This window comes from Hippopotamus amphibius, chromosome 17, assembly GCF_030028045.1.
Source record: "Hippopotamus amphibius kiboko isolate mHipAmp2 chromosome 17, mHipAmp2.hap2, whole genome shotgun sequence".
Taxonomy (NCBI): Eukaryota; Metazoa; Chordata; class Mammalia; order Artiodactyla; family Hippopotamidae; genus Hippopotamus; species Hippopotamus amphibius.
In genome coordinates, this window is record NC_080202.1 from 17,781,052 (window position 1) to 17,793,414 (window position 12,363).

At 32.6% G+C, this 12,363-nt stretch overlaps 1 protein-coding gene across 2 annotated transcripts in view; it reads left to right on the forward strand.

Annotated features, from left to right (window-relative positions):
- The window catches only part of SUZ12 (SUZ12 polycomb repressive complex 2 subunit), a 40,021-nt gene that overhangs the window by 16,371 nt on the left and 11,287 nt on the right, over positions 1–12,363 (forward strand). For both annotated transcript variants that reach the window (XM_057713765.1, XM_057713767.1), the window contains 5 exons: positions 699–748; positions 4,136–4,221; positions 6,135–6,366; positions 7,472–7,565; positions 12,147–12,252. In XM_057713765.1, the coding sequence (XP_057569748.1) occupies positions 699–748; positions 4,136–4,221; positions 6,135–6,366; positions 7,472–7,565; positions 12,147–12,252 (568 nt within the window). The remainder of the gene's footprint in view (positions 1–698; positions 749–4,135; positions 4,222–6,134; positions 6,367–7,471; positions 7,566–12,146; positions 12,253–12,363) is intronic.

Below are 12,363 nucleotides of genomic sequence, written 5' to 3' on the forward strand. Positions count from 1 at the left end.
CAATAGAAACTATGTTCTGGAAAGTTATGAATGGCTCCTGATCATGAGATAGGTTGCTCTTTTCCAGTTTAAAGGTACTACGAAAAGTCTGTTGATGTTTTTGTTTATTCTGTCCCAAATTAATAGTTTTCCCATTGTTAGTAGATACTTTTCAAAACAAAAATCATTATAGTTTATGCTTCATTTTCATTGCAGTGAAAATGACATGTTGAAACAGTAAATTACAAATTTATAACAGGTTTGTGATTGTGTATTTCATCCCTAATTGAAGTAGAAAGTGATGGTTCTGCATCATTTGTTAGGAGGTTGAAATTTCGTAGCTTGAAAATATTCAAACACTTTTGCATGGATTCAGCTACCGTTTTGAGGGGTGGGAAGGGAAACCTGTCCCATTTTATGGGTAGAACACTAAAGCACAGTAAGTTATCTTGCCTCTTATTTGGTGGTCTGTTTTTTTCTGCCTTGCTTCTTTAGTGTTTTTGTTTTTATTTGTGTGTGTGTGTGTGTTAATGTGTATAGACATGTCATACTTAACGGGGAAAGCATAGAGTCATGGGCTTGAATAGAGTTAAGAATTAAACAGCCAAATATTTATAAATTAGCTGAAGTAGCTTTGATTTCAGTATTATATTTTAAAGTCTAGGTTATTTTTATTATAGAATATTAAAGTGATGAAATTTTTTATTTGTTCTTCTTAGCTTGTCAGCTCATCTGCAGCTTACATTTACTGGTTTCTTCCACAAAAATGGTATGTACTTAAAACTAAACATTGGCATTCTAACAACAAAACACCTTTGTGACTGAAAAAAAAAATTCACATGTAAATTTTATAAAATTATATTTAATGGAAAAGATGTTGATTCTGATGATTTTCTCTTTAGTGGATTTCTCCAGCAATTTCAATTGCTTTATGTGGTCAATGATGGGATATGGAGGATGTAATTTGCAACTCATTAAACTTTAAAAGTAGTAGTTCCTAAATTTTAGTGTGTGTAGAAACATTTTGACAATTTGTTTGAAATACATATACCTGAACCCTACAAGGACTCAGATCTAGTAGGATTTTGGTGGAGCTTAGGAGTCTGCATTTTGATAAAGCACCAAAACAAGGTAATTCAGAAGTAGGTTGTCTGAGGAACGAGTTTTAAGAAACTCTGCCTTTAAAAAAAGAATGTATTAATATATATGTGTATAACTGAGTCACTTTGGTATACAGCAGAGGTTGGCACAATGTTGTGTAAATCAACTATACTTCAATAAAAATAAACAAACAAACAAGAAAGTCTGCCTTAAAAGTTTTTAAAGATTTTAGGTAGACCTTATATGTAAGATTGTGCTCATAGCCTGGTTTTCTTATTGCTTTCTTGCTGTTCATTTAAGTTTTAAGTAGATTTTTTAATAGTTAAAATAATCAGTGCTGTTTGGGATCATCCTTTTTTTTAATATTTATTTATTTATTTATTTTTATTATTTTTTTGGGGGGTACACCAGGTTCAATCATCTGTTTTTATACACATATCCCCGTATTCCCTCCCTTCCTTGACTCCCCCCCCTCGAGTCCCCCCCACCCTCCCCGCCCCAGTCCTCTAAGGCATCTTCCATGGGATCATTCTTGAAGGTAAACATTAGCCTCATCTAGCTCATATCTAAGTAGGTGAAATTCTGACTCTTATTGCTCAGCCATACCTTTTAGGGCTCTAAGTATTGCAGTTTAAAAAAGCTGTATAACATTATCTTACCCAACTCTGAGCCATCATCTTCCCAAAGATCATAAGTAGAAAATAATGGAAAAGGCTTTGAATATATTTCTTAGATTTTTGTCATTTTTTATTTCCAACATTTTTCAAACTTTAAATTATAAAAACTAATAATGAGAATTTTAATTAATTGCTTTGGAACCTGGAATAGGTGAAGAGTCTCCTGAATAGAATCCTTTCTGCATAAACATTTTGAGAATTTTTTTAATACAGTAATAAAACAACTGAAACAACCACTGCTACCAGTGGAATATATCAATATGTTAGGTATTATACAAAGAAAATTATATAGCCTTAAATGTTACTTCATTAAAAGCAGTGAAAGCGTACCGGGGAAAGTTTCAGTTGATTTCAAAATGGATAAAATGCCTCTTGGCTTGTCCATCTTAAATTTGTATGTGTATCCTTTAATAATCATGTAATGGAATAAAACCTTTATAAGAAACAGGTCAAGTTGGTCATCCTTGGTATTGTTTAGTAAGAGACAGAGTTTAATAATAAACTAGTTTGATAACTAGTCAGGTTTTTAATGTAAGAAATTTGAAGTCTGGCCATATCTGTATTAAAAGCTAATGTAACTTTACTTCTAGTTTTGCCTTCGGTTTGTTCTATTATTTTATATAGAAGTAACCTAAGTAGCATTTTCATGGTTTTTTTTTCCTCCTAAATCATTTATAATCATCTTGTAGAGTTCATATTTCTAATCATTCATCATACTTGGTCTTCTGTGGTGCTTAAAAAGTACATGAACTCTAATACTTCAGAAGCTTATGATTTGAATTTTATAGGTTTGTTAGCCCTTTGTTCTCAGGGACTTCTATAAAACATACAAATCAGTCATCACTGAAATTGATGGATGTTAATTGAATAATATTTACTAATTAATATTGTTTGATTAATAGTAATTGAATTTACTTGAATTAATTAGTTGAAATTAACTGGAACATGGTATGATAAACTTTTTCCCTGTCTACAGGACAGAAAAGTTCAGAAATTGCTCAAATTCACTTGAAGTTTTTTTTTTTTCTTGATATTACTGAAGTAAATGAGAAAGGAAACTCCGCCAATACTTCTATTTCCAGAAAATAGTTTCCCATTATAACTTTGAAATTAATGGAAGTTGGAAAGAAGCAGATAGATTGCCTCTCTTTTCTATATTCAAGGTATATTTGTAGCTTTTTTTTTTAAGAAATAGTATTTTTAAGAAACTAGGATAGAAAAGCAACATCAAGATCCCTAAAATATGATTTTCTTTTGTTTTTAAATGAAGACTTTTGTTTAGCATTTACTGCTTGAAACTGCTTAGAATGAATACACAAAATTATTAGGGTACTATTTTCATGGCGAGTATTGTTCAGAGAGTATTTTTGGTACTTCATTTTAGACATTCAGTTATTTTTTGGTATATTAAATAATTTTTTATCCTGGATGCAACTTTCAAGATACTGATTTAAATATATTTGATGTATACACCCTGAGTAAGAAGAATGTTTTGGTAGAAAAAGTATTGTCCAAAATCTCAGAACAAAAATTGCTTTCTCTGTATGTTTTTGGATTCATCTATAGTATATATAGAACTATATAGAAGTACATGGTAGTTCTAAAGTACATGGTAGTTTTATATATTATTGAAACTTAATGATGAATGAATAATTAAATATTTAGAGTTTTGGACTGTTAATACCTTTGAGATTAAAGACAAGTTATAGAGAAGTATTCTGGAACTTTAATTTGCAGAAGTCTTGTTAGTTCATTGATGTAGAGAATATAGACTATGATTTTAATGTTAAAATTCCTAAACGTTATAAACCAAGAGGTTTCCCTAGGTAGTAAATATCTTGATTTCTTGCTATACCATTTAGGCATATAACTTTTATGTTTCATATTTTTTGAAAACTTTTTAAAATCCCTTTGGTTACAAGTTTTGGTCAACTTAGCCTTTTAGTTTAAACATCTGAGCATTTAAAATGAAATTAAATATGTAAAATAGTAACCAATTCATTTTTTTTTAATGTATTTTTGGGGGGGGGGGTACACCGAGTTCAATCATCTGTTTTTATACACATCTCCTCATATTCCCTCCCACCAATTCAGTTTTAAGTGTATCTTAAACTAAGTAATTTTTCTAATAGATTTTGGAAGAAGAAAAATTAATATTTATTTTGTGTGTTACCTCTCCTGAACTATTTCATTCATGCTTTCTACTAAGATGCTTTAACTGTATTTGTCAAATTTGGAACTAATTTTGGGGAAAAGGAATGAGTAAACTGAGAAGACTTCATTATGGGAAGTCTTTTTTGTTTGAAATTATCAGATTTATTAGGAAAATGAGTACTATTTTTTAAAAATAGATTTTAAAGTATTGATTTTCTATTTAGATAAGCCATCACAGAATTCAGAAAATGAACAAAATTCTGTTACCCTGGAAGTCCTGCTTGTGAAAGTTTGCCACAAAAAAAGAAAGGTAATGTATAAAATGATACTGGTAGATAAAATGGAATAATTTTTTTCATTGAATATGTTTATGCATGTGTATTGTATTTTTAAACCTTAAAAGCTTTTAAGTATGTTGATGGCTGAATTGTAAAACTGATAACCTCTTTTGCCAACCTCTCATATCTTCATGTATTTTTCTAATCTGGCTATAGGTATCTGCATAAAACTTTCTGTTATAGGACTATGACAGTGAAGGGGAGAAGCTATCTTTTAGCATATTAGGACATAAATTCAGTTGCTTCCTGACACTCCAGTGTCTTAGCATTTTTATTTTTTAGCTATTTGTACACATTGATATTTTAAATAAGGGCTAAGAAAGAATTTTTCCCAAGAGGATTATCTTGTAATACTGCTCTCAGAGAAATTCTGTTGCTAGCATTATCAGCCATTAACTTATTAATATATTGCTTCAAATTTTTATTTATAAGGTGAAATCATTTCACCATAGAAACAGGTATTATGGTGGTTAAATTTCCTGGGCAACCCACCAAAGCCAACAGATACACTTTTAGTAGCCTGAAGTCCTTGGATATTTTAAGAATAGGAGGGAATTCCCTGGCGGTTTAATGGTTAAGACTCCACGCTTCCATTGCAGGAGGCACAGATTTGATCCCTAGTTGGGGAACTAAGATTCTGTGTGTCACTCGGCGCAGCCAAAAAATAAAAATTAAAAAAATTTTAAAAAGATAGGAATGATCTACTGGGAATTCCCTGGCAGTGCAGTGGTTAGGACTTGGAGTTTTCACTGCTGGGGGCACGCGTTCCATCCCTGGTCAGGGAACTAAATTTAAGCCCACAAGCTGTGTGGTGCAGCCAAAAAAAAAAAAGAATAGGAATGACCTCTATAGAGTTTCTGATGCTGATGCTCTTCCAAAATCATAGTAAGGTGATATGGTGAAAACTGTGCTAGGGCATTGGTATGGAGTAGACCAAGGTGATGGGAGACAATGTAAGTATGTATTAAAAACACTATAAAGTTAATTATTAATACTCCCTGCTCCCTCCCAACCCACATACATAACAAGTGATGTGAAAATTCTTCAAGATATATTATTATTTAGGCAAAAAAAATGTGGCTATAACTATAGTATGATCCTTTTTGTGTTAAAAAAAAATAGGCATAAATATTTTCTTCAAAAAATATATACAGCCAATTGATAATATTAGTCTTCTCTGCAGTGTAAAACCTGGTGGGGGGGTGGAGACTTTTACTTTTCTCATTCTGTACTCCTGTAGAGTAGAATTTTAAGACCATAGGCATGTGTTCTGTTTCTTTTTAAAAAAGCTACCTAAAATATGTACTATATTTTCTTGTGATAAAGATCTTCTGCATCTTGAAGTTTTTCAGCTTTGCCTTTTAGCATGACTCAAGTTACATAATTATAGAACACTGCTCATAAGATGATTAATATTCCTTCTTATAAACAACATATTTAAATATATGGATTTACTATTTTTAATATTGTTGACAGTGGGGTTATTGTAATCATCTTTTTTCATTTTAATGGTCCTGTTATTTCATTAAAATAGAATATTTAAGGGAAAAGGTTAATTTACATGAGTTGTAATATTTTAAGCATGGTTTTAGTTCTATATTTCTGATTTAAAACTTTCAGATGACCATCAGCTAAATACTGGATATACTATTATATCATTCTCATTATATTGAGGAAATCCTCAACTGTGTTAATATTTGAAAGATAGTTGATCCAAATTTTCTTTTTGCTTCATCACCATTTTCAGACGTATGGTTAGAATTTTAGCATGCCATTTGGAAATCATGGCCTATACCATTATTTCCTATAGCTGTGATTAGAAGTTTTATTGTAATCCTTATAATTGAATATACATAAATAAATATAATAATCTTTGCCTTTGCAGGATGTAAGTTGTCCAATAAGGCAAGTTCCTACAGGTAAAAAGCAGGTGCCTTTGAATCCTGACCTCAATCAAACAAAACCTGGAAATTTCCCGTCCCTTGCAGTTTCCAGCAATGAATTTGAACCTAGTAACAGCCATATGGTGAAGTCTTACTCATTGCTATTTAGAGTGACTCGTCCAGGAAGAAGAGAGTTTAATGGAATGATTAATGGAGAAACCAATGAAAATATTGGTAATCTTTATTTTAATAATTTTACTAGATTTCGTTGTTGGAGGTTAAGGTGATCAGTGAAAATGACTGAACTAGTACATCTTCATAGTATTCATAATTGTGTACAAAATGTTTCTTTTTTAGTTATTTTTGTAATTATTTAGAGGAAAAAATGGTGCAGAACTAGAAATAAATGTATGTGTTTTAATAGCATGGCCTTTATTTGTAAATCTTCTATAGTCTAATGAGAAAATTAATTTTATGGTAGATTGGCCTGGCTCTTAGATTGTTGGCTATTGTGCTGTGCTAGGTGTTTAATCTGTAACATTCTCATTATTGTATGATGAAACATTTCATGTAGTAAAAAAATATATATATATATTTACTGGATGGAAAACACTGGTATTTAAATTTGTCTCTCAGCAAACAGTGAATTCATTCCCCCCTCAACATTTTATTGTGAAAAATTTCATACATACAGAACAGACAAAAGGATTTAGTAGTGAACACCTGTCTACCCACCACTTAGATTCTACAGTTAACATTTTATTATACTTACCATATATCTATCCTTGTATCCTCCCAACAGTTCTGAATCCACCTTTGAGGTAATCATTCAAACAACATATAGGTGCTGGGGACACAACGATGATTAAAAAATCCAGTCCCATCTTCCAAAGGCCAACCTACAGTATGGAGATAAACATAAAATATAATTGTAGCTAAATGATATTTGGTATCATAGAGGTATTTGTGAAGTTCAGTGGAGAATCACCTTAGAAGAAAGAATCTTTGAATCTTGAAGTATCCTTTGAAGTTCTTGGAAAGTAATCATGAATGAAGAGGGTTTTTTCTCCTTGTCTAGTAGGGAAGATCATTCTGAACAGAAATAACATTTGCAAAAATGTGGGGTTAATAATGTCAGTGAGTATCAGAAAGTAGGGACATGCACATAAGGTAAAAACAAAGTGGAAGAGTATAAGTCTGGATATTATTATATTGCAACTTACGTTTATTTGTACCTCATATGGCATAAATGTAGTGTGTTATGTGAAGGGACTGTATGTCATAAATAAGATGTTTTTGCTTGAATATTTGATTCATGAGAAATGTTTGTTAAATTCAGATGTCAATGAAGAACTTCCAGCTAGAAGAAAACGAAATCGTGAAGATGGGGAAAAAACATTTGTTGCACAAATGACAGTATTTGATAAAAACAGGTAATGTTGATGGACAAGCAAGCCTCCCATAATGTTTTAAAATGTTTTTATTTTGAAGCAGAATATAGTGGTGGTACTATTTCTTTCCCTTTGTCTCTCTTTATTCCAATGGATGAAAAACAAATTTGCAAATACTGAACTTTTCTCTTTCTCACATAGAAAGCAGCAAACACAGATGAGGAACTATTTGCATGGGTCAGTTAAGATTGTTTATTCAGCAAACATTTTCTGAGTGTCTACTCTTTGTCAGACACTGTTTTAGGTGGTGAGAAGGAACAAAACCCCTGCCCTCATGGAGCTTAACTTCTAGTGGAGGAAGCAGACACCACCCCCCAAAATTATATCAACTAATGTCACTTAGTAGGAATGCTGTAAAGAAAAATAGAGTAAATGGTGGTTTTATAGAGAAAACCTCTGAGAGAAAGTCATATTTGAGCAGAGACCTGAATGAAGTGGGCCCCATGCAAATCTTGAGGTTATGTATTTACCTAGAGTTCAGGAAGAAAATTGTGTGTAATCATCATTGTGTGGATCTGTGTGCATTTGGCACAGGGTAGCAAGGAACAGTTGGATTTATAATCATTTCTGCAGTTTTCATTTGGGAATGAAAGCATCTTAGTGCCAGTAAAAGAGCCTCTGGGAAGTGAGTGCAGCATTCTTTTTAGATAGGGTTGGAGGATGAAGCCTATAATATGCCATGATTTCTTATCCTAAACTGCTCATTGGTAGTTAACACAGTTCACTGTCAGTTACGTATAGGAGAAAGAGCCAAGAAAAGCAACTAGTGTGTTTCTCTGCTCTTTAAAAAGTAGATCTTTGCTTTAATGTCATATACTTAGCCACCAGAGTAAAAAAGGGTACGGGGCTTTTAATTGGAAAGCAAAGGTGATTAGAAATAGTGCCATGGGTTTTGCTACCATATTGTGTTAGACTATATCACTTAATGTTACTGGCAGAAACCAATGTAGTGTTTTTTTGTGAAGTCGGAAATTGGAATGTGGATCAAAAATTTAAATGGCAACAACAGAAACAAATATAAGAGAGGGGTTGTGTCTGTGGGAGAAGCAATTAGGGTGTTGCACACTGGGCTTCATCAGTGTTGGTAAATGTTCTATATGTTTTAGGCAGCATTGGGGTAGGGTACATTATATTCTTTTAAGAATTCTTTCTACCTTCATTAATATCTTCCTTGTACTTTAACAAAAAAACAAAACACTGCTTCTTAAAGTACTACCAAGAGAAAGTCATGAGAGAATTTTCCCCAAACTTATTTTGAAAATTTCCAAATCTATAAAAAAGTTGAAAGAACAATACAGGTAATTAATACCCACATACCCTTCACCTAGATTTATTATTAACATTTTACCACATTTGCTTTATTTGTGTGTATTTTTGTGACAAACCATTTGAGGGTTAGATTGATTCTCACACTTGATTTATTTCATTCCTTAAACACTTCAGCATGTATCTCCTGAGAGCAAGTACCTTTCCCTCCATAACCATAATACACCTATCATACTTAGGAAATTTAACATGAAACCAAAAAATACAATACTTTTTCCCCAGTTGCCTTGATAGTGTCCTTTTTTGTTCCCTGCTCACCCCCCAGTCAAGGATTGTGATCTGTAGCTTGTTGTCAGTTGCCATATGTATTCAGCCTCCTTCAATTTGGAATATTTTTCCAGCCTGTTTTTTTTGTTTTGTTTTGTTTTGTTTTGTTTTGCATTTTGTAATGACACTTTAAATACAGGCCTGTAGTTTTGCAGAGTGTCTTTCAGTTTGGACTTCTGTGATTGTTTCCTTGTGTTTAGATTCAGGTTAAATATCTTGGGCAGGAACACTAATTGGTTACGTGTTCTTTGTGCATGTCACAGACAGCTGATACTAGGTTTGATCACTTGGCTAAGGTTTACCGTATTTCTCCATTGTAACTGTCCCTTTTCAATTAATTAAAAAAAATTTTTTTTTAAATTTCTTTTATTTTTTGGCTGCGTTGGGTCTTCGTTGCTGCGCAAGAGCTATCTCTAGTTGTGGCGAGCAGGGGCTACTCTTCGTTGCAGTGCACCGGCTTCTCATTTTGGTGGCTCCTCTTGCTGCGGAGCTATGGGCTCTAGGCTGTCGGGCTTTAGTAGTTGCGGCACACGGGCTTCAGTAGTTGTGGCTCGCGGGCTCTAGAATGCGGGCTCAGTAGTTGTGGCACGTGGGCTTAGTTTCTTCACGACATGTGGGATCTTCCTGGACAGGGGATTGAATTCGTGTCCCCTACATTGGCAGGCAGATTTAACCACTGTGCCACCAGGGAAGTCCTTCCTTTAATTAATATGTAACCTCTGTAATAATTAATACATGAAACTAGGTAAATGTTCTTTTTCTCCCGACAGCCTTTTTTTTTTAAACTCAATAGTTTAGCATCCATTGATGATTCTTGCTTGAATAAATTATTCTGTGGCATTGCTACATGGTAACTTTCTATCAGTTCTTCCATGTTTGTTGGCATTTTTCTGTGAAGAAGAGCATTCCTTCTCTCTCTTTTTTTTTAATCAGTATGGATTAACGAATTCCACTTTTATTCAGTCTATTTTAATCTATTCATGTTGCTATTTTAATGTTTAAACTGTCCCAAATTTGGTCAGGAGTCCCTCCAAGAGGGCTCCTGAGTCCTTTTGACTTACTTTTATTTATTTCTTTCCTTGTTTTCTGGAATATTTAGAATATTCCAGACTTTATATTCTCCCTTTCCTACCTCTGCTCTGGAATTGGCTATTTCTTCAAAGGGTTGTGGTTCCTTTTAATAGAGAAGTATTTGCCAGCCAGGATCTGAGGAGTTAGATGTGTAATAAAAATTCTTTTTATAATCTCCGAGAAGTTAGTCTCCTTAAAGAATGACAAAAATTCAAAAGCCATATTGAAAAAGTATGAAATATGGAGCAAAATAAAAAACTTCTGAAAACAAAAATGCCATCATAAGCCAGGTCAAAATGAAAATGACAAGTTAGGAGAAAATTAATTTCAACTAATAGTATGCAGACAGGTGCCTTATTGCTCTAATATGAAAAAAAATCATACTAAGTAAGAACAAAAACACCACAGACCAATAGAAGAATGAGGAAGGGATATTATGAAAATGTTTACAAGAAAAGAAAACATATATCGTTTTTAAACAACTAATAGGTAAAACATCTGAATATAAAAGTACACTGAGATGTCATTTTTTTCACTTACCAGTTTGACAGATATCAAAAAACTTGATAAAGCACTGTTGATGAGGCTGTGGGGGAAAAGGGCCTCTTCATACATTTAAGGTAGGAGAGTAAATTGGATTGTAGCTATCAAATGTACAACCATAAAGTAGAATATTATGTAGCCATGTAAACATGCATTAGGAAAACTCCTTTTCATTTTAGAAATATACTAATATATTACCTATTCAAATTAATAAATAAAATTAGCTTTTAAAAATACTAAGTTGAATAGCTTTGCTGATGTATTATTGAAGTAGAATAAACTCAAGTAGCACAGCATAGAGACAAAAATTCTTAAGGCTCAAAATCATTTGGTGTTAAGAGTCAGACTTTGGAGACAGACTACCTGAATTCTGTTGCTAGCTCTGTCTACTTACTATGTCATTTTAAGGCAAGTTATTTAACCCTCTCTGTGCCTCAGTTTCCTCTTTTGAACAATGGAGTAATAGCATCTACTTCATAGAGGTGTTGGGAAGATTAAATGAACCATGTAAAGTCTTTAAAATAGTGCCTGGCACATAGTAAGCACTCAATAAATGTCAGCTAATACCACCTAACAATTTCTCTAAGACTGATGAAGAGATGCCAGATTGTTGATATACAATTAATTATTTAGTATGTTTGAAGAATGATATTTAGGTTAGTAGTGTTACCAGTATTTAAGTGTATGGGAAAAAAAAACACATAAACTATATATACACACACAAATATGTACAAACACATTAAAACTGTACTGTGAGTATGGGTATAATTTAATTGATTCTTTGATTCAACCAGTATTCCATTTACTCATTCACCTGTGAAATGTTTATTGAGCACCTATATGTGCCAGGTGCCCCCCCACCAAGAATCTTATAGTTATCAGAGTTGTCATTATAATCATCAGTTAGTTTACTGGTCAAGTATAAAAGTCAAGAATTCTAGTTCAAATATTTACAATAGTTAAAGATAACAGAGAATTCTTAGTGGTTCCCTAAGGCAAGTATTATAACACTGTTGTTACCTCGTTTTTAAAAGTATAAAGCCTGCACACATGCTTTATACTTAATGTTTAAAACTTACCAAGTTTTAAGACCTTAGGCATATTTTACTTTAAATGTTTAAAGTTATATCTGAGTAGCTACAGAAATGAAATAATTCTCTAGTAATAATTATTAGTGCAAATCATTAAAATTTCTTTTGTCAGGAATGGAGTGTAGGTATATTTTTAAAACTTGTTGGATATGTAAGCTAGTTTATAAATTTAATAAATGTTTTTTAGTATAAATCTAAAGATGTAGAATTTGTGTACTTACAATAATACTCAGGTTACTTTAAAGTGTATGTGTTTGTCTAACAGGCGCTTACAGCTTTTAGATGGGGAATATGAAGTAGCCATGCAGGAAATGGAAGAATGTCCAATAAGCAAGAAAAGAGCAACATGGGAGACTATTCTTGATGGGAAGGTATGGACTACTTAGAAGATTGAGCACGTTATAGTTATGAACTCCCATTTTTGATTGATGTTTTCTTCCCCAAATGCAAGTTCACGTTGGAAGGAATTCATGTTGGAAGGA